General features: G+C 42.2%; 1 protein-coding gene across 12 annotated transcripts in view; it reads right to left on the bottom strand.

Moving 5' to 3' along the window:
* Itpr1 (inositol 1,4,5-trisphosphate receptor type 1) overlaps positions 1–23,117 on the bottom strand; it is a 339,707-nt gene that overhangs the window by 190,636 nt on the left and 125,954 nt on the right. For all 12 annotated transcript variants that reach the window (XM_041641645.1, XM_041641653.1, XM_041641709.1 and 9 more), the window contains 6 exons: positions 19,767–19,882; positions 7,746–7,832; positions 5,114–5,272; positions 2,662–2,760; positions 1,149–1,232; positions 900–1,046 (listed from right to left, as the gene is read on the bottom strand). In XM_041641645.1, coding sequence (XP_041497579.1) covers positions 900–1,046; positions 1,149–1,232; positions 2,662–2,760; positions 5,114–5,272; positions 7,746–7,832; positions 19,767–19,882 — 692 coding nt within the window. The remainder of the gene's footprint in view (positions 1–899; positions 1,047–1,148; positions 1,233–2,661; positions 2,761–5,113; positions 5,273–7,745; positions 7,833–19,766; positions 19,883–23,117) is intronic.

Raw genomic sequence — 23,117 nt, 5'->3', positions numbered from 1 at the left:
TAGGCCATCCTGCTGAGTATGCCTGCTATCAGAATGCTCATTTCCTTTGTTTTTAACTTATTTTTTGAGAATTTCATGCATGCGTACTGAAATTACAAGATTTCCCTCCACTCTCTAAGTATTCTTTTCAAATCCATGGCCTCTTGCATTATTATTGTTGTTGTTATTCATATTATTCTTGTTGTTATTTGAACTTGCTGAGTTAATTCAATGTTGCTCACAGGTATAAACACTTAGGTCTTGATCACTTAGGATTGGGTAACCTATCAGAGGGCTTGTCCCTGGAGAGGACAACTCCTCTCTCTGTGGCCACTACTTTGCTGTAGCCCTTGAAGTGTGGTCTTTTGAGATTCTCTTCCATCCACCAAGGTAGGTCAACTGATGATGTCATTTTTTTCAGGTCTTCTTTAGGTAACCATATTGTTCAGATATCATGAGTACAGATTCTCTGTTATCTATAGAAGACACTATCTCACAACTTGAGTCCCAACACCAGTGTGGGAGCCATGCATTGATCAATGCCAGGTGGATTATTTGACTGAATAATATTGTGACAGATAAACAAGCAAGAGAAGGTGGGAGGACAGAAGAGGAAAGGGGAAAGAAAGAAACAGCCATGTCTGGTGACTCAGGGAAAGAATACATAGATATTATCTTTCTCCATGGGGCCATGTACCATCCATCTAGTATATCACGGTGTGCATGTTTTCCTGGGCCATCTCTACTTGGTTTTTGTTTGTTTGTTTGTTTGCTTGCTTGCTTGTTTGTTTGTTAATAAATGCTTGGATATGATTTAGAAGCACATCTGCAGAGAGGTTTACTCTGAACTCCAGCACTTGCATCCCCAGCCCCCACGCCCCACGCCACTGTCACCACACTTCTGCAGGTCCACTCCTTACCTCCACCTCCCACAGGGCTTTGGAACTGGTGGCCGAGGTGGCTGACTGTCGGCCGGTTGTCCTCAGGAAGACATGTTGCTTCTTCCTGTGCTCATCGCATGTGAGAAACTTCTCTTGCTCAGCGTGGAAGAGCCTCACCACATCACCCTGTATGTCCGTGCAAGATGGGAGTAAGGGGAAAATGAGTTTGAAAAGAAAACCAGCTTGATGTCCTGAGAAGAGCAGAGTGCCAAAAAGCATCCAACTTACTCCCTTTAAAATGTCATCTTTGTTATCACTCCATTTCATGAAAAGGACGATTTTCCAGCTTGTGTTGCAGTTGACAGAGTTGACCTAGAACGCAAAGCAGAGTTAATTTTTCACATAGCTCCTAGAATCACGATATCATTCAGTCCCAAAGTTCTTCACTGTAGCCAGGAAGGCTGGGCTTCAGTACAAACCTCTCATTATAGTTCAGATAGCTATGATGTTCCTGTATGCTCACGTCTGAAAGCATGGTCCCCAGCTGGTGGAGCTGTTTTGGCAAATTTGGAACCTTCAAGAGGAGGGACCTAGCTGCAGGAAGTAGGGCTCTAGAGTAGAAAGCCGTGAGGTTTATGGCCTGGCCTAGCTTCCTGTCCTCTCTCTCTGATGCCTGTTCTATGGAGGAATGCACAGCCTAACACTATTTGAGCTGTGCCTCTCCCATCTCCACGTCCTCCCCACCATGCCTGTGAACAACAACCCTTATTTGCTTTGTTTCAGGTACTTTGTCAAGGCAATGAGAAGAGTAGCTAATAGGCCATGAATACAGACACCAAGGAGAACAAAGAACCAGAAAAGCCATCTGGGGAGTAAGAAATGAGCAACAAATTTGGGTAACAAATAACCGATTTATACCCATCACTACAGATGCTCCAAATCTGACTTGAAGGTTCAAGCCCTGGTTTTCTCCTACCCCTTTAGGAACCCTGCCTTCTTTTCCTCCAAGTCTCTGGTTCTACAGCTACAAATGTAAAGGCCAAATGAAATCAAATACTTTGAAGATGGAATGAGATACCAAGAAATGAGCCTGGGGCCTACAAGTGAAAATGTTAGTGGTCGTTAGCAGCAGCAAGAGCCCTCATTTGTAAAATCACACAGCTAGGGCGTACTAACACCATCTCACCATCTCACCTCATCCTTAGCGGCACCCTAAGAAACTCTACCCTCCTTTCAGACTATGGACACATAGAGAGAGAGAGAGAAACTCACCGATGGATCAGAGCTCAGGAACCACAGACTGAGATTTGAACTCACATCTTTCTCAATCTAGAGCTCATGTTCTCTCTGTAACACAGACATTCTCGCACAAGAGAGCTACAACCCCAGGTCTGCAACTGCCTGGTGAGAGGCTTAGCAATGTACAGCTAAAAACTCGATCCCCCCAGCAGGGCTGTGCATGCCTGAATTGTCACCTCTTTAGGATTAAAAAAGGTACTCTACTTAGGAAGACAACTTGGCAAACTGTGCCCCTACAGCTAAGCTAGGGGAAAAGTGGCAAAAGGACTTTACAGGTATTAACAAATTAGAGAATGATTATTCAGTGACGCAAAATTTACAGACCTACAAAACTCATGCTACCCACTGTGGGCCTTGGGCTCTTTCCCTGCAGAATGGGCTCAGTGTCCTGAGTCGCTGCTGAAGTCACATGCAGTGAACACACACTCTGGTCCCACAAGGCCTGTTCCTGGGGCACAGCTCATCCATATACCAGGACATGGACTTTTTCAAACGTCCTTACCTCATTGCAGCCTGGGTTATCCACCAGTTGATGGGTGCTGGCGTGCAGAGGCTGGCCAGCGTTGACAGGGTTCAAGACCACCTTGTCACCTATGACCACCTGGAAAGAAAGGAGCAACAGAGCTTTGCAAAGGGAAGAACAGGAGTGCCGCATGGTCCTGGGAGGCCATCTATCTCGGGACCTACAACTTTTACAAGCCGACCCGCGCAAGTACGGCTCGTGTTCTGAAAGACGGCTGAGGCTGGATTTCAATGCACAACTGTTGCTGCTTATACTTCAATACTTTGCAAGTTGGTCCAGCGCACTAAGAAAGGGTTTTTTGGTATTTAGTTGAGACACTTGTATAAATAAACTCGACTCAATTTTAGGGAAAGCAGGATGCTATTTTGAGCGATCTTTATGCTTGAAAGAATGAAGTCATAGTCATGTTTCTAGAGCAATGATCTTCAGAACTGTGATTACAACATAAGAAATCTATTTTCTAATTGAATTCCTTTATAGCAATAAATGGCTTTTACGTTTTAAAGGTTTATTTTTATTTTATTGCGTGTATGTGAGAGTGCCCACCTTGTCTGTGTACCATGTATATTCTGTTCCATGGAAGCCAGAGAGGGCTTTAGATTCCATGCAACTGGAGTTACAGGCCATTTCTTTGGTCCCCAGCAATAGACACTTAAAGATAATGTTCTATAACTGAAACAAATGCCTGACCAGAGACTCATACCTACCCTTAGGTGTCAGACAGCCTGATTCTTTCTAGTCCGACCTCCTATCTAAACTGACACCCTTAAAGCACTGAGGCATGAATAAGTCAAACCCTATTAGATGGGAGAAACTATTTTTAAAAAGGTAACTATTCATGTCGTAATCTTAACTAAGTCAAATACATTAAATGACAATGACAGAAAAGCAAAGATTTGCTAAAAACAAATCTCAGATCTCAGTACATTATCAAGTGTGTGTGTGTGTAGTCCAGACAAAAATGACAAAGATGTAGGACAGCCTGTATCATTCTCTACCTTATCTCTTTGAGACAAGTTCTTTCAAGGAAACTAAGTTCTTTTTCTCAGTGAGGCTGGCTGGTTAGTGAGTTCAAGGATCTGCCTGTTCTGCTCTCCCAATGCTGGGGTTAAAGGCACACACAGGCAAGACTGGCTTTTATGTGGAGACTGGGGATTTGAACTCAGCTCCTCACGCTTATACAGCAAGCCACCTCCTCAGCCCTGCATTTTCTTTTGACGGTGGGAGAAGAAGGAAAGGAAACAAATGCGATGTCTGTCTTCTTACAAGATAAAACCCACATATTTTGAGAATGATACATTTTAGAAATACATATGGTCATATTTTCTATAACCTGAAATGAATCTAAGTTCATTGAAAAGAACCTATCACTTGTGGCTCAATATTCATTGTAGGCCAGCAGTGAGAGACCAGCTTGCTACTGTTAGATGATATGCATACAAACACAAAATATTTGATCTGACCACAGATTATAAACTTAAATGGCATTACTAAAAAATGTCAAAACTTGGGTTTTTTGGTGTGTAGGGTATTTTTTTTTTTTTTTTGGATGGGAGCGGGGGAGACGGGAAGTTTAAAACAAGGTGTACTCTGTGTAGCCCTAGTTATCCTGGAACTCACTTCTGTAGACCAGGCTAGCTATGAACTCACAGAGATCCACCTGCCTCTGCCTCCCAAGTGCTGGGATTAAAGGTGTGCGCCACCACCACCTGGCTTGAAACCTAGTTTAAAGTAAAGGGTAGGTGAGTATTTCCAGAACACTCATGCTGTTTAAGGTGCCAATTTCTTTTTATTTTTTTTTCCCCTTAAAGCATCTATTTTAGAACCTTAACAAGGTCAAGTACGTAGCTGATAGCATTTAAACATATTCACCGCTAAGTATGTGCCCACGTAATGACTGACTAATTTAACAGATATCCAGAGTGTTCTCAGTTGCCTTGCAAAGGAATTCCTGTGGCTCTGTATTGTCCAGAATCCCAGGCGGCTACTGCAGTTGAAAGAGATGGAGAAGCAGCCCTGCTTACTGACTCAGGAAGCATGGGGTAAGCGTGCAATCCACTCCCATTCCCTACTAAGGCCTTTCCACTTTCTGTCCTTTGGTATCTCCAAAATAGCTGGATATTTCTGGAGCACTCATGGAAATGGAATGGCAAGGGATCCTCAACCGGGATATTAATTCAGGATGGCTGTTCTCATGGTAAAATCACTGAGGTAATGGGATTTTTTCAGAGGCCCAGTAGGAAAAACAGCGACTGTATTTAGGTCACACTTCTCTTCTCGTTTCCTTGTTTCCCAAACACCAGTTTCCATAGCAATCGGATCTCTTCTTCTGCCTGTGGCTCCAATGCTAAACTTCTCTTAGTTGAGCCTCAAGCAAGTGAGGGCTGGAAGCAAGGCATGGGTTATTTCCTGGTGGGGAAGCTGCACTTACACTGTCTCCGATGGAGCGCAGCTTGTAGAACGGTTGAATGTAAAACCAGGACCCTTCGTTTCCAGCCTCGTCCAGTGTCACTCTCATGGCGTTCTTCTCTAGCAGGGCCGGAAGCCTCTTATTCACAGTTAGGTATTTATTGCTTTTCAAATGCAGGAGCTAAAAATCCACCAAGAGAATAAGGCATGAGCGAGTCTACTCTGCCATAGCTCTTTTGGTCATATAAAATACTTATCAAACATTCCTCCCAACACCAAGCTGTTTGAGAAGCAGGAGAAACACAAAGTACCTAATGCTAGGAACAAGAAAAGGAACAGTGAAGGAAGTAGAGAAGAGGGCAGGAGGGAAGGAAAAATTGTCTGCCTTTTTACCAGTGTGGCCTTGGACGAGATAGATAATGCAGAAGCCAGTTACGCTGTCATCTGGAAGCTGCTAGAGAGGCATGCCATCACCTTGTAAACGGGGCTAGGAACTGTGGTCTGACTAGTCACTGATACACAAGGGGACCAAGGAAGGTAACTATGTCAATAGGCAATAGCCAGATTTAAAGGGCAATGCTATCAACGATTGTTATCCCTTGTGATGAACGGGGTGACCCTGGACATCCACCTTCAATGCTCCCAGCATATTATTCTTTACTCTGGGATGATGATTTCATGAAGCATGGGAGGAGAGAAGATCCAAATAGGAAAGTTTGCCTAATAATCTGGGCCAGTAAGTATTACTAAGGTTCCCCGCGTTGGTAGGTAAAAGAGAAAACAGGAAAGCAAGACTTCCCCGGCTCTAGAGAAGGAAGGCCAGCTTGTGATTCCATTGTGGCTGCCATATCTCCTGTTTACATGAGAACACACGAGCACCCTTAAGGGACCCACAAATCTACTGATGGGGTTGCTGAGAGTGGAGGCGTTAATTTGTGAGTCCTGGAAAGCCTATGACCAAGAGAAACAGGAGCCGGTAATGTGCTCCAAGCCCTTGATGCTCTTTTGGTGAATGGCCTCTAATCCTCCACACACAGGCTTACTTTCCCACAGGTGAGCCTGAGAGCAGAATAAAGCTGAGATCATTTCAAACTACCCTGGAAGAAGAAATGATTACCAATGTTTTGGCATGGATTAGTGTAGGGTTAAGACAGCCCCTTTAGGGGGCGGGGTTTGCCTCGGGCGAATGCCTGCCAATAAATGGGTGCGCGGAGAGGCAGCTCGGCCCCTTTCCTTCCTACCTCCTGTGCCACGTGGGAACTTCGGTTCTGTAAGTTTATCATTAAAGTGTGAATATTCTTTAGTATCTGCATTGCATTTATTTATGCCGATACAGATTAGCTGTCAGCATCTCCCACGAAATTTTTTCATCCTTGGTGCCTTCCATTTCTCCAGGCTAACCAACTAAGTGTCTTCTACTCTGAGCCATAGAACACTGGCCTAGCTTGATAACAGAACAGAACTTCAAAGGGACAGGGACCTGATCTTTGTAGTAATAGATTTCAAGAGCTATTACTAAGACCGAACCCAAGTAACCATTTAATCAAAAAGCATTAGCCAGGAATGATAACCCCAATACCTGTAATCCTAGTAAGATTAGGGCAATCCTAGGCAACTTAGCAAAACTATAAGTTAACTTCTGCAATTCCCATTTTTTTAAAAAAAAAATCACAAAGTTGTTCTTTGAAAACATTTTTTAGTTGCACTGCTCTATACCTAACAGCAATAAAAATACGAAAAAAAATCCTTTCTATTTAGTAATTTACAAGGTTGCAAAAGCTGGAACAGATAACAGACGGAGTACTCAACAGTTATAACTACTGTCGCTGTGCCTGGGTTAAAATGATCTGGGAACTGGGTACGTTAAGATGATCCCTAGGATTTCCTCCCAAACTCATCTCTAAGACTGGGCCAGGTCTGATCAGAACCTTCTGGTAAAGACCTGTGGAAGCCTCTTTGTACTGTGTTATTCATTGCAGGTTCAAGGGTACAGAGATATCAGGTGACTCAAACAACCACAAAATATGTCAACAGTTGTGAAATACTTTTGATTAATAAACAATTTATTAAAGAGGGTACAGATGATTAAAGTTTTGTAAAGTAATCCCAATGCTTGGAGAGTGGAGGTAGAAAGGTCAAGAATTGAGGGTCAAGCAGCTACCTGATGAGCATGAGGCCAGCCTGTGCTGCATGAAACCTTGTAAATACATATATTCGCGTGCAAAGAACTCTTTTTGTTTTCTCTGGCAAACAGCTCTGAACAAAAGCTCAAATTTACAGGGCATTCAATTTTCACTAAACACAGAGAACTCCCAAGCATCATAAATTAAGTCAAACCATTACAATTAGGGTCTTCTTCAGGCACGGCATTTCCCATTTGAACCATCTGGACACACGTGACCAGTAATTGGCTGAGAAAGGAAATGCTTACACCATGACACAAACTAAGAAAATGCCCAAGTGATACAACAAGAAACATGAGGCGATTGTCGCTGTTTTTGCTATTGTTGTTGTCTAGGTTGTTTTCAATAAAGTAGCTGCCTCTATTGGAGCCCCACTGCCAAGGAAATGGCACGCCAAGCGACACAGCTGCTTCCTCGGTTTCTTTCTTCTTCATGCTTCAGCTTCAGAAGAGAAGAGCAGATTGCACCTACCTGGATCACATTGCCGTACTGGATCACGGTCCCCAGCAATTTCCTGTTTTCTGTCTCATTCTGCTTCTTTTCCAGGTCTGCAGCATGCTATAACATTGACAAGGAAGACTGGTCACCAAGAGCAAATGGGTTCTAGTCCTCTGCAGCAATACAGAACCACTGTCACCAGAACCAAGCAAACCCCTGGGCACAGCCCGAGGGTCTATGGAACGAGCCAAGAGCTTGTGAAGCTCATCTAACTCGGCCTTGCTTATGCACTGGCTTATGTCTCAGCTGTCAGGACCTTTGGGGATTATTAAAATGAGCTTTTTCTTCAGGGATGTCATGGACATTTGACTTAGGAAAAACTAGTCAAGACCATGTATATATCTTTTAACAACAGAGGAAGGACAGAAAGAATTTTGCATTCTTCTTGTGATTTGGAAATATTGTTTAAGGCTCTGAAATAAAATAAAAACTGATTTGGAGCAGCATGTGGTTTTGAGAACTTTATTATGAAACAGCTGTGACGTTGTTTCCTTATTTGTAAAACCAGAATAAAAGCAGTACTTACACCTCATATACATCACCCTGCATAGTGACTGCTCACTGTACTATTGTGGTCTATTATTGATTACTGTCAAATATTTATTCACCATAATCTCTCTAATTTTCATGTAGCTCTTTAAAAGGAAGATGATTACTCTATTTTAAAATAAGAAACAGTCAAATTTAAAGGTTTGGTCAATATCACACAGGTAATTAATTGGATGTTGAGTATAGTGGGCTCGGGTGAACTATTTTCTCTATTGTATATAACAAATTTTGCTTTATTTCAGTTTTAGTTTTTAATCATGAATTTACTAAGTGACAGAGCTAATCCACAAATGTGCATTTTGGTTAAACTCCTAGTTTGTGGAGTTATAGTAAGGTTGGAAAAATTAGCAGTCAAGTCTGGCATGCTTAGAAAGGTAGCAAGGGCAAACAGAAGCTACTTGAAGGGGCTCCTGGGACCACCACCATGAACAGCTTTTTCTCATTCTTTTGTCCAAGCATTGTTAAAGGAACTACTATATCACAATACGGCAATGGGGAACTACTGATACCATGGACAATAAGCAGCACACTATCATCCTTAAAATGCATCAAAGACACATAACAGGACAGAATTACATACAGAAAATGACAGAAGGTGACAGCCTAATGACCAATAATGTATTACGACTTCAGAAACTTTCGTTTGCCATGTTCTCATCAGGTAAGACACTGCCAGATATCAATGGAGTCCCTTTCATAGGGAACACACCTTCCTTTTCACAGGCCTTTGTGGGCATGTTATCATCCAACTAAGTTGATATGTTAGCAAACCCTCGTTGGTGTTCTTACCACAAAAGGGAACTCACAAGCATTAACACACTACCACAAATATTACAGAAGATTATGAAAGACATATCATAGCATTCAATAATTTTTCATTTTAATTAATTTTTTATTTACTTATTGTAAACTAGGGATGAAAGCCAGGGCCTCACTCATGCTCGGCAAATGTTTTACCACTAAGTTATATTCCCAGTCTTTCAATAAGATAATGTGGTGGGTAGAATAGCGATGGCCCCGTGGATTTATAGATTTGAATTCCTGGCCACTGGGGCGTGGCACTACTTGACAGAGATTAGGAGGTCTGGCCTTAGTGGAGTAGGTGTGGCCGTGATGGAGGAAGTGTGTCACCAGGAGGTGGGCTTTGCATAATCAAGGGCCCAAGACATGCCCAGTCTCTCTCTCTCTCTCTCTCTCTCTCTCTCTCTCTCTCTCTCCTCCCCTTCTGTTCCAGATATAAAACTCTCAGCTATACTCTAGCACCATGCCTGCATGCCCTCATGTTTCCTGCCATGATGACAATGGTCATTGGGTCTCTTCATAGCAATAGGACACTGACTAATATAGAAATTGATACTAGGGACTGGGCAACTGCTGTTGAAGAGTCCAAGAATAAGAATATTAAAAAAATGTAGATTCCAAAAATAAGAATGTAGAAATAAAGAAATATAAAGCTGTAAGCCTAGGAGAATGAGAGCAGACTGTCAGCAGCTTCCTCAGCAGCTTAAGGATTAACTATTAACAGTGGGTTACTCTGCTTCACAACCCATAGCTCTATTTACAAGGCTGAAACATCTCTCTCCAAATTGAGAGTCTAATACCCCCAGCCATCCTTGATTACTGATGGATATGAGCTGAGTCAACTTTTAGGAGATAGATAAATGACCTTTGGGTTATACATTATCCCTACTATGTGAAACTGGCAGCATCAAAGGGGAGAGCACAGGCTTCAGTAAACACTACCTGGAAATACCAAGGAAGACAGCAGATTAAGTACAAACACTAGTTTAACTGAAAAACTGTGTTAAGAAAGATTGTAAAGCAAGCAATCTGTATCTGAATTTTACCTTAAGATTGTAAAAATTCTTTGTTCAGATCTAATGTTTGGTGCCCCTACTATAAAAAGGTGAGTTCAGAAACCGGCCTTTGCCACAGCCTTACAAAATCCATCTCTGGCTGTGGTCTCATCTAGCTTTTTGCACCCCATGGAGTCCCCCCCCCCCCCCCCCGCCGCCTCACCCTGGAATCTAGTTTCTGAAATAAAGTTTGCTTCTGGTTTATTTGACTTTGGTGGTCTGTCCACATCTTTGGCGACCCCCGTGGACCCAACACTGTGATAAGCCTGACCATGCTTTTGTTTAGAAGAATGTGGACTTTGGTTTTTGGATTAGAAAAGCACTTGAATGTTTTAAGCTTAATGGGTCATACTAGTAGGAGCATAGAAGACAATGGTGCTAAGGGTGATTTGAACTGTAAGGGACAGCTCAAGAGATTTCAGAGGAGAAGAATACTAATATGTGGCCTAGAAATGGTTCTTGTCATATTTGGGTGAAGAATGTAGCTATTTTCGGCCCTTGCACACACACACACAAAATATTCCTGAGGCTAAACTGAAGAGTTTTGAATTAACAGTGTGGACAGGGAAAGTTTCAAAACACCTTAGTATTGATTGTGCCCTTGGTTACTAGTGGCCTGTCTTATGCAGATCTATGAAAAGGAGCAAGCTGAGCAAGAAAAAATATACAATGTAGAGTTTGAGGAAAAAGGGGGAACCAGGAAGTATAATGGAGTTAAGTCCCACATTCAAGGAGATAAACAGACTAAAGAAAAGCCTGTTGCTAGATGAGATAAAGCGAGAGGTGATCTCAGAGTAAGATTCAACCCAGCTAAACTTACAACATTCAAGGCCAGCCTGGCCTATGGAGTGAGTTTCAGGACAGCCAAGCTTAGGCACAGAAGGAAACCATGGAAAACAGAAAGCTGGTGAAAATGGAATTGAACAAGAAGGCCATGTTCCAACCCCAGCAAGCTGAAAAATTTGGCAGATTTGGCCATATGGTTCTGGTTTTAGAGTCAAGGATAGAAGAAACGGGTTATGGAATCTCCCCTCACAGTGAAAAAAAGCTGCAGAGATCAGGTGTGTGTCATGGGTGTCCCTGCATGGAGGTCCAGAGAGGCCTTCGTGTGAAGCTGTGTAGTGATGCCTGGATTGCCTTGGAGACCCCAAGACAACGGAGCTGCCAGAATCATGAGCTAGCAGTCAAGCAAAGCTGTGGGACCTGGTGTGAAACCAGCCCAAGAAAGAGGAGTGTATTGAAGTCAACAAAGCTGAAATGAATTGGAGATTTGATGAGCACTTTAACATCAGATATAGAGATGCAGTTTGGAGTTTGCACAGCTGGTTTTTGTGGTCTTCCTTTGGTCTAGAAGTTCCTGACTATGTTCCCTTTCCTCCCATTTTAGAATGGTAATGTATATCCTGTGCCATTGTATGTTGAAACTATGTGATCTGCTTGTTTTGATTTTGAATTTACAAGGGGTTACCGTCAAGAGATTGCTGTGAGTCTCAGAAAAGACTTTGAAACCTTGAACTTTTTTTTTAAACAGTGTTAAGACTGTCATTGACTATCAGAACTTCTGAAGTTGAATTTACTGCAATTTTGCATTCTTATACGGGTACAAGCCAAGAAGGCCAGGGAATGGAATGTGGTGGTTTGAGCAGGAATGGCCCCTCAGGCTCACAGATTGAATGCTTGGTCATTAGTGAGTGGTGTTACTTCATAGGGATTATGAAATTTTTGCCTTCTTGGAGTAGTAGGTGTGACTTTATTGGAGGAAGTGTATCACTGATGAGGGCCTCAGGCTTTGAATTTTCAAGGGCCCAAGTCAGAAGTCCAGTGTCTCTGTCCTCCTGCTGCCTGCCAATACAGATGTAGAATTCTCAGCTACCTCTTCAGTACATGTCTGCCTGCATCCTTTCATGCTTTCTACCATGATAATAATTTATCAAACCTCTCAACTATAACTAGGACCCAATCAAATGTTTTCCTTTAAGAGAACTGCTGTGTCATGGTGTGTCTTCACAGCAACAGAACACTGACAAAGAATAGAATTTAATAACAATTATTAGGGAGAAGATTCTAAAACTAAGCAATGTTCTCAAGATGATTTTAAAACAAGGTTTAGGTGGGCTGGATCAAAACCATAATGATTCCTACAAATTCCGCATCTTCTCAAGCTCTATCTGCGGCGCATGCAATTTAGAAAGCTGAGCTTTGGAGAAGATTACAGGAAGCAATCTCAGCTCACAAGCCCAACAATGTGCAGGAAGACAATGACTTGTCTACCAGTGGGAATCCCTGCCAGGTAGCCACATGTACACCAGCCCAAAGAGGGGTCTGCTCACCCATTTCTCTCCCGCTCTTTTTGAGTGAGATGCCAGTCCTCTACTCTCACTAATACAAAGATAAAGCCACGGAATTCCAGTCATCTCTGGTGGTAAAGCCTTGCAGACAACACAGCAGCACTCAGTCTCCGTGATGGCCTCCATGCAGATCTTCAGTCCTGCTCCCATCCCCCACCCCATCCTTATTCTCCCAATTTTCACCCTGTATTTCCTACTCTAGAGAGATCTCTGTAATCTCCACAGGTAGTTTTCCAAACACTAGCCTGGATTCATTTGGAATGAGAGTTTACACTTACACAGAGTGATTTTTTTTTTTCTACTAAGCTGTTCTCGGCTAATACTGCATAGAAACTGAAGAGATAAAAAAAATATCGATTGAGGAAAATAAAATATTTTCAAAAAAGAAAATAAAACACCCAAGCAAATGGAGCTTTTCTATGCCGAAAATATCACAGTGGTGAGTTTCATGCTTACAGAATTCTTGAGTAGCACAGCACTTCTTGGACTCAAATGATTTGAAGATGGAAAATTCTCATGAACCTTTTCTTATTCCCAAGAAATTCCAAAAGCCTCAGCCTAAGGCCTAAGAGCCTAAAATATTTAGTCCCTATGCTGGCTGGAAGGAGCTTCAGTTGAGGAAATACCTCCATAAGATCTGGCTGTAGGTAAATCTACAGAGCATTTTCTTAATTAGTCATTGACGGGGGATGGCGCAGCCCATTGTGGGTAGTTCCATCCCTGGGCTGATAGTCCTTGGTTCTTTAAGAAAGCAGGCTAAGAAAGTCAGGGACAACAAGCCAGGAAACAGCACATCTCCATGGCCTCTGTATCAGTTCCTGCCTCCAGGTTCCTGCCCTGCTTCAGTTCCTGACCTGACTTCCTTTGGTCATGAACAGTAAAATAAAAGCTGAATAAACCCTCTCTTCCCCAACTCGCTTTGTTCCTGGTGTTTCGTTGCCGCAATAGAAACCCTAACTCAGACAGTTCTACCCATGCTAAGACTGAGCACAAATCAGTGTCAAGCTGACCATCAAAAAGGTACTACTATTCCAAAACAGAAACTAATTACAAAGAAGTGAAACTGAAGAGCAAGGACAGCTGGCTAAAATAAAAGGAAAATACACAGGAAGTAAGTAGAGAATAGAACCAAAGACTACCTTAAAGACACTGTGGAAGATCACAGTTAAAAATTTGTCAAACTATGAATTACAACTTTTTCATGTCTGCTAACAAGGTCACTGAACAAACACAGAAAGCAGTAAACTTACGGGCCATTATGTGAGACCACTTCTAAGCTCCTTATAATATGAAGAAAAAAGTCTCTAATTCACTTTTTACTAATAGCATGAATTTAAAATATGTTTGTTTAGTGTAGGGACTGGGAGATGGATCAGTTGGTAAAGTGCTTGCCAGACAACATGAAGACTTGCGTGTTCAATCCCCAAGACCTACATCTACATCAAACACCAGGCAGGAAAGCACAGGCTTGTAATCTCATTGCTGGAGAAGAGACAGATTTATGGGATCTATGATCAGTCAAAGGTGAGCACATTCTCTCTCTCTCTCTCCCTCCCTTCCTCCCTCCCTCCCTTGCACACACACACAAAACAAAACCAACAACATCACAGTTCTGTCTTCTGAAGATCATCACACAAAGCTGACCTGTGGCTTTTCTCTCTCTCTCTCTCTCTCTCTCTCTCTCTCTCTCTCTCTCTCACTCACACGCACAATTGCACATGTGCACATACATATACCTGAACATGCATCAGTCCTTAAATAATCCCCTCACAAGACAAAACTTAGTTTCTAGAACAAAAACATCCATCATGACTTTTAGGTTCAGTAGGCAACATAAGATATAGATTAAAAGGCAGCAAGACCTAGATTGCACCAGGACCCACAGACTAAGGTTGCCCACTTCCCCGAAAAGAATGAGGTCATGATTTGTTAAACTTTTCAAATTCATCTCATGAACATACTGCAACACAGTGAATTGACAAATGTTCAAAGGAATCTCGGCCGAGGGATGAGGGGAGGGCTTGTCTCAATGGACATAACTTTACTCAGTAATTTTATTTCTAGGCATTTGTCTTTCTAAGACAACCGAACAAAAATAAAAAGTTCCAACTTTTTTTTTCAAATGGCCAAAACAATTTGTCAGAATCTTGAATAAGTATCCCAATCCTGCCCTCTCCATAGAAAATGTTTATCTAAAATTTCAATGTTGTCATACAGTGGGGCAATCATGGAGCCATTAAAAGTGGGAATGAAGTCTTCTATTATCTCACAACCAAGTTGTGAAACAAACAAACGTCACTGAAATGAGAGAAAATAGCACATCCCCACCAATGGTTTAAAGTCTCTCGGGCGGGGCAGGGTATGAGCAAAGCACACAAGATGATGAAGACCAAGGTTAGTCTTCAAGGAAGAAGGTTCAGGGATACCAGCAATGAATGGTCTTTCCATTTCCTGTTCGTGTTTGCCTTGGAAGCTATAGCACTCATTTGTGTGATTTTTGGAGCTATATCTTCGTTGTGTCTCTGGCAAATATCCTTTTAAAAGCCATATTTTTTTTTATGTTTTCTTTAAAGATCTTGCCAAATGAAATAGCTACTATTCCTTTTCCTTTTATAGTGGATCAAGGACTGTTTATAATTTCTAAGAACAAAATACTCCATCCCAGTTTCTTGACAACTGACACTACAGTGTGCTCTAAACAAGACCAAGGTGAACCCTGATATAGTCACCTGCGATTTTATTTCAGAAATAAAACAAGCATTGTTAAATCAGTACAGAAGGGACACTGGAAGAGTCGGGGAAGGATATTAGTGTAAGGTCAATGAGCTCTCAATGACGTAATAGGAAACTGAGTTAAGGATCCAGAAAAACAGCTACTCATATCCCAGGCTTTAAAAAAAACAATAAAGATTTGTCACTCCCCTGCTTGGCTTATGTCAAATGGCTTAATGACATGCTTATTCTCAAAAACTAAAACAGTATGGGCACTCATTTCAAGGTCACGGGCAAACCACTCTCAGGAAACATCAGCTAGAGAGTCTTTGTAACTAACATTATGATACGATAGTGACGCTAACTCATTTAGCCAAGAGACTTCTGGGAAATCAGGACCTAAAGAGTCAAACAAAAAATCCAGCTTCTGCTGGAGGAGTAAGCACACAGTAAGCAGCCACTAGATGTCATTCTCCTTCAGAGGGCTGTGCACATCGCTTACCACAGTCAAAAGGATATTGAGTGGTCTAGACAACAAATTCCTTAAATGGCATTAATTAAAAATAGCCTGACCTCTGACTCCCGGGTGCTGCCCGGTAATTGACCAAAATAAAAATGAAAACCCACTGGGGACCAGCCACCAGTCCCCACAGGCAAGGAGGACTTTGACCAAAATACATTTCAATGGCTGCACGAAAACAGTCAGAAGATTTGGGGATAAGGGGGAAAAACTCCAACTAAGCAAAAAAGTACCACCCACACAAAATCAAGGGCAGACCATCATTCAAGACGGAAAGGCCATGCCAGCCAGTTCACATCGAGGCAAAGAACTGGCTTTCCTAGCATTAAACAAACAAACAAATAGCATAAAGGACATGATATTCCCTCATCTTTCTGGTTCTCTTATCTCTTAGTATCTCTGTCTCTCTGTGTGTCTGTCTGTCTATCTCTCTCTGTCTCTGTCTCTGTCTCTCTCTCTCTCACACACACACACACACACAGAGAGAGAGAGAGAGAGAGAGAGAGAGAGAGAGAGAGAGAGAAGCTTTTAATCACATTTAAGAATAGATTTAAAGGAACACTTCTTTTGCCCACTCCAGTTGCAGTGTAAACATCAAAAGAAGGCATTGATTACCGGTTGCAAAGGTCCTAAAGACTCACATCTGGCTTTAGCCCAGCCATCCGGAGTTGCAGTGGAGCATATGCTTTAAGCCTTAACTGAATTAGCTGCCAGCATACTTTAAAAATCCAAGTATTACACACTGAAGCATCGATTTCTATCTTTACTTGTCAAAGCAGAAGCCATGCGCAGCCCTTAGTCCACCTTCCCACACAGCACTGCTGCAGGGGGGTGGTGCTGTTTCTGCAGACCTGCACGTGTAGGAACCCCAAGGGCAGCACTACCCTACAAGCCCCTTTTATTCTTGTTGGCTTCCTGATGGTTTAGAGGAGTATTAATCTGAACCCCTGCAAGGAGAAAGGCACAGAAGAAGAAAGAGCTGGAGATGTACTGCTAAGATCTCACTGTACAGAGTGACCTTCATAGCAGAGATGCAAAGGCAAGACAACTAAAGACACCCAGGGTTTTCACAAAGATAATGCCCTAGGTCTCTGCACCCAGTAGTGCTCTCCTAGGAGCAAGGAGAATGGAAGGACCTTCCCCACCCGTTCAACGAGAGGCCCACGTTCCCACCACAGGCTTGCAGGAGTGGGATTGGCACCATGATTGGAAGAGGAGGAGTGGAGCCAGTGACATTCAGTAGACAGGAGTGAGGTAGGCTGGTTCCTATGAAATGTCGGGCTTGGTCCTGTGCAGTAAGCTTTCATTTCATCCCACACAATCTTAGGGCTGCCTAGACATTTACCTGGGTTAAAAGGCACCTGTAATTTTCATAACTCAGGGCCCCACTCCACTTTACACCTCAGCAAAGAGCATAATTGTGTGTGTTTCGTTAGTACTGTCACCAGTATATTTTTCCCCCGAAGTGCAGGTACTGTTGAATGAAGCAAAGAGTATGCTGTATGTTCTTCATAACATTACTGAGAGCCGCTGGTCATTTTGAAAAGTGCCTTAGCAGACAACATGCTTCCCACATCCCAAGTATTACCTGCTGGTATCAGTCAAGTCCTGCAAGCCCTGATTCCCTTGTCTCCCGGGACAGCTGTCACGACACATTAACTTAAGTGTACTATTTATTATGTAACTTAATCGCTTTTTTAAAATTTCTCCTTGGTAAGTTATTTTAAAAACTGATACCTAAGAATCCATTGAACACCTGCAAAATCGTACAGTATTTTCTATGGGGTGGGAGCAATGAGCCCATGGCGCCTAAGGCCAACATCACAATCACTCTAATAGTGACGTAATCCCTTCAATCATTAACAGTATCTCTAGTCTCCATTCTTTCTTCTGCTCTGTTAATCCCGGAGATGCCTCACACTGAGGCTTACATGTTACTCCCTCTTCCTCTAACCCCTGTGCCACATGCTCTTAAACAGCAAAGGACAGTTTGCCCTGCATTACCTTTTTATTAATTATAAGGTGGCATTACCTCTTCGTTCTTTATTTGCTAGAAGCTACTAGATGGTTAAGGCAAATCCTACCTCTAGTACCTAGTAGAACCCTCAGGCATCCAGTTTTTCTCATGTGTCCTGACACCATGGGAAGAACTAATAACAGGTGAGAACAAGAGAGGATGCCCGACCTTGTACGGCTGCTATTTTCACTAGTGACAAATAATTAAGGAACTCATTAAACATAATTGCAGACTATACTCAGCACTGAGAAAGACGTAAACAGGAAGCTGAAGTGGGGAAATCAGGAAGCATCTCTCGGAGGAGGAGTATGTAGGGAGCACTCTGCTGAGAAGGATGCAAAGGTCCTAGCTGAAGAGCAGCCTGGCTAAGGATGACCCAAGCAGGATTAGCTGGGAGTGGAAAGGTCATGTGACTGGGGTTGAGTGTGGGCTGCTCAATAAAATAAAGTGAATAAATCCTCCTATAATAAGAGTATAGTACTGTGTACTGTATTATACTGTATTTTACAGTGCAGTATAGTAAGAGTACAGTAGCTCCAGAGAGAAGTTCAGAGTCTAGGCACAGACAACCACACACATAACAGGAAAAAGTTTGGATTTCATTTCAGGCACACTGGAAGGTAGTCTGCTTCACAATGGCCTCAACATGAGCTGACAGAAGGTAGGACCCCGAACACTGGATCTTGACTGAAACACAGAACCCTCATTGCAACAGCGTAGGTTGAGGGAAGGACCCCTTCTCATAACATCAACCTCATCAGATGCAAATGGCTATGACACTGTCACATCTGAGCTAAAACAGAACAGGCTCAGACCAGAAACTCTGCGAGCTCCTCCAGGGCCCAGCATCCATCTTCAAGCTATGACTGAAAACCAAGCAGCACCATGTTTATGTTTCTCCTGTCTGCTTCCTGAGTACCTAGTGTATGTGAATCCTGACTGCAGACATGAGGGGCTCAGCAAGAAACGAGAGTGACACAAGGACCTGAGCCCATGCAATTTACATTCTAAGGAGACACAGAAGTGACGTGGAGAGAGCTAAAACAGTGTGAGGTATGGAGTAGTCACTAATTCAGTAATGCTACACCGGATCCTTCCAAGATCCACCTTCCACACATCACACAGAGCTTCTACAAAGCTTAGCCTCCAGGTGTCAGGTAGCAGAAGAATTCCATCATAATTTTATAGAGTAATTGTCTCAGAAAGGCTCAGAGTCTTACTGTGGTGCACAGTAGGTCAGCGGTACTGTGAGCACTTCTCTTACTTGTCAATCAATATGATAAGCACAATGATGACTGTCAAACGCTATTAGAGAATGAACAAAAGTTATTAAGCATTAACTAGGTGACTGGTGGTGTTCCTAAGACCTCCATGTATCCTTCACTGTGCTTCTCCCAGCCTCCTTTTAAAGTGGACATGACCATGACCATTGTGTTCATTTTATGGGTAAGGAGCAGAGTCAGAAGAAGCTATATGATTTGCCCAAGTTCAAAGTCAATGAATAGTTGAGCCAAGATTCAATTTCAGTTGCCATTTTGCCTCAAGCCACTCCTGGGAAGTTTTGTGGGTGCAGGGCAGGTGGAGGGGGGAAAGAGTATCACTTCCCTGAAAAATAACTTAAGATGGCTGTAGTTTATTTCTTCTTAGGTTTAAAAAAAAAAAGTCAGGAGAATGGAGAGAGAGTTCTATAGTTAAAGAGAACTGGCTGTTCTTGTTGAGGACCTAGGTTAATTCCCAGCTCACAGCCATAAGCAACTTTAGTTCCAAGAAATCCAAAGACCTCTTCTGAGCACTGCATACACAAATGGTGCACAGATATATACACAGGCAAAACACTAATACAATGATGATGATGATGTGATGATGAATTTTAAAAGCCATCAGATGGGGTCAGAGACTGACATAAACAACCCTGTTCCAGCCACCCTCAGGGTCCATCCAGATGACCACTCTGGACATCCCCATCCCTGATACTGTCATCTCCATACATACATGCAATTTGTTGAGCAGCACCGCATCTGTTGTGCTGTTAGCCCCAGGCTTAGCAGCTTTCCAGAACTGTTTCTGCGCAGAGTATCGGTTCATAGGACATAGTTTAAAGAGGCAATCTAGAAAGAAAAACAAAAGGCAAAAGCTGTTACTGGGGATGCTATATACACAGCCTATGAAAGAAGGCTTCCCAGTTTTACTAAGGTTTTATAATATCTTACACATGTGTGTTGGTACAAAGCCCTTTTGCCATCACTGTATAAAGCTACAGATGAGGAGACTGAGGTTTACAGAAAAATAATCAATTGTCTATTGTCACCAAGGCAGTTAATGGCAGAGCTGGGACTACATGTCAAAACCCAGTGTTTTTAATCTTTCACAATTACCACCATCCATCCATGGTAGATAACCCTAAAGCCATAAAGTCCCCATTGAATACAACAATACATACATGCATTATTTGGTCTTACTGAATTTTTTAAGTGCAAAACTAATAGACACATACACACACGGCTTACTTGAAAGCACTTCCTAGAACAAAGGTCTTTTAAGTGACAAGTGCATGATGACTCTCTGGGATATAGAAATTTCAAAAAGCAAAATTCAAATTGAGACCAATAGATGTGCCCTTGACCCCTGTGATCAGTGCATCCTAATTGATCCCTGTTAGTAGTCCCGGGTTTCTGTGACTATACTATACTATACTATACTATACTATACTGCCTTATACAGCATGGACAAGTGACTTCCAGATTTCTCTAAAGAAACTGACGCAATGACTGTAGCAGCAGAGCAACTAAGCCAATAACAGAAAGGCAGATGTGACCCTACTCTTGCTCTTCCTGTCAGCCACCCCAAAGTAAAGAATAAGGATCTAGTCAGATCTAAGTCAAAGTCACGCAGCAGGTAGAAACCATAGGAAAAACTTGCAGCATACTGTCTTGGGATGATGAACCTTATCCTAAAGCAGCTGTAACAATCTGAGTGTGAAATGTCCCTGACAAATTCACACTAAGCATTGACTCTAGCAGGTGGCATTGTCTTGGAGGCCATGGAACCTTCGGACAAGGCCCTTATGTGGTGGATGAAGACCATGGGCCTTTTAGGGTTAGGACTGACCCTACTTCTTCTTTTTTTTTTTTTAATGATTTATTTATCTAGTATGCATAGTGTTCTGCCTGCATGTGTGCCTATACGCCAGAAGAGGGCACTAGATCTCATTTTAGATGGTTGTGAGCCACCATGTGGTTGCTGGAAATTGAACTCATGATCTTTGGAAGAGCAGCCAGTGCACTTAACCTCTGAGCCATCTCCCCAGCCCACTGACCCTACTTCTTGACAAAACACTCTGCTTCCTATCTGCTGAGATGTGAATGAACTCAAAGCAAGCTCCAGCCATCTCAGCCCGACCAGGATGTTCTCCTTGACCTAGGCATTGACTCTCTTTCAAATCAAAGAACGAAATAAATTCTTTCCCCTCTCAAGTGATTTCTCCAAGGTGTCCCCTTACAGCAACTAAAGCAGGAACGAAAACAAGTCCATGCCTGTGATGAGGCATAAAACAATGTGGCCACTGTGTTAAACGAGACACTACATTTCTGTCTCATCGCCATCTTTCTCACTAAAGTCTCATTTCTATATGCCTGCCTGTTTTGTCCTGTATTTATTTAAGTTCAGTAACACTTGTATATACAACATTTAAAATGTCCATTTATTTTAAGAGGACCATGCCAAAATAAAAAGTCCAAAGGGCTGGAGGTGGGGGTAGAACATGTGCTTAGCTTGACCAAGTTACCCAGAATAACAAAAACAAAAATTCAGAAATAATTTCCTTAGGAAACTAGTTTTTAAAATCAATACCACTGAAATTAATTTTGACATACTAGATATCATATAGTATGATAGAGAGAGTAAAATTAATAAACTTGGAGCAAATGCCCAATTTGGAAAAACCGCACCCTTTAAGTACATGAGAAGGGACAAATCACTTATTCTCATCTGCTCATTAAAACAGATTTTCTTAGAAGACCTTCTCCAATAAATCCTGCTTGTTCAAATAATTATCTCAACATAAGAAAAATCCATATACTGCCCTTGCAGGGATGAAATTAAGTCCTGAGTGAATGTGTATTACTGACATGGACACAATCCTGTCAAGGGCCAATGCCTCAGAGGATGGAGAAGTCTCACTCTGTCTGAGTGCAAATGTCCACTGTATCTTCACCCTTCCACAAGGTGTTACAGCCTGAGGACTGCTCGTTAGAGAGACGGCTCCTGCAGGGATGAGCTACCCCTGCCTCCTTGTCCAGATGTACATCATAAACCCCGTCTACTCATTTATCTGTATGCAATAACCCCACCCTCCCTGGTCAACAAGTGCTCTTAACTGCTGGACCATCTTTCCAGCCACTCCCACCTCAACTACCACCTCTCTTCGCTTTTTATGACCCACTGGGTCTGTTTAGCAGCATCAATTTTTAACATATGACTTACTTTAAGGACCAATGGCACTAACAATTTCAATTTTCATCAATGGTAAAATATAGGAAATAAAATGGCCTATTTTTTTTTTACCTCTAACATACTTCATATACCAACAGCTTGCTGCTATACATAACCAAAACCTAAACAACAACTAACAACTTGACTTAAGTTGATATGAGGAACAGGCAGAATCCATGATGTTAAAGAATAGGAAGCAATGGGAAGTACCATCTTATACCTGTGTATGCTGTGGCCAAGTCACTTAGCAAACAAACAGGCTCTGCACACAGGCTCAAAACTCAGCAGGAATCTAAGCAATGCACAATTGAAAGCCTTGAACAACTTCCTCAGCAAATATTTTCCTTGGATGAAATGTAGCATTGCATAGGCTGAAGTGTATTTACAACCAACTGTCAATGTAAATATAAGAGATGCTAACACACTAGTAACAGAACCAAATTAGCCTTGCTGATTTTGCCCCATCTTCCTGGTTGCCTAGCAACAGATTCAAAGTGAAAATTAAATTAAGCACTCAAATATAATATTAAAGTACACTTGTAGAATTTTGCAATTCGAAGGTTCCACGGTGCCCTTTGCTATTTGGATGGCACAGCAGAGCAAAATTAAAGTTCTGCTGGGTCCCAACACTGTGCTAAGTATAGAACAAGACATTCAGTAGCATATAACCTATAAGGAGGGAAGTGAACGTGTTTGTGTGCATGTATGTGTATATACACAAATACACCCACACACACACACATTGTGGTTTGGTCTCATACCAAAAACATGCCACAAAGGAAATCTTATATGACAGGTGTTATTTTAGGCCTGTGAGGAATAAACTAATTTATAAACTAAATTAAGATTTCA

Source organism: Microtus oregoni, unplaced genomic scaffold, assembly GCF_018167655.1.
Source record: "Microtus oregoni isolate MIOR12 unplaced genomic scaffold, Mior012 000002F_ref0000024, whole genome shotgun sequence".
In the NCBI taxonomy this organism is placed as follows: Eukaryota; Metazoa; Chordata; class Mammalia; order Rodentia; family Cricetidae; genus Microtus; species Microtus oregoni.
This window is presented reverse-complemented; position numbering and strand designations above follow the sequence as displayed.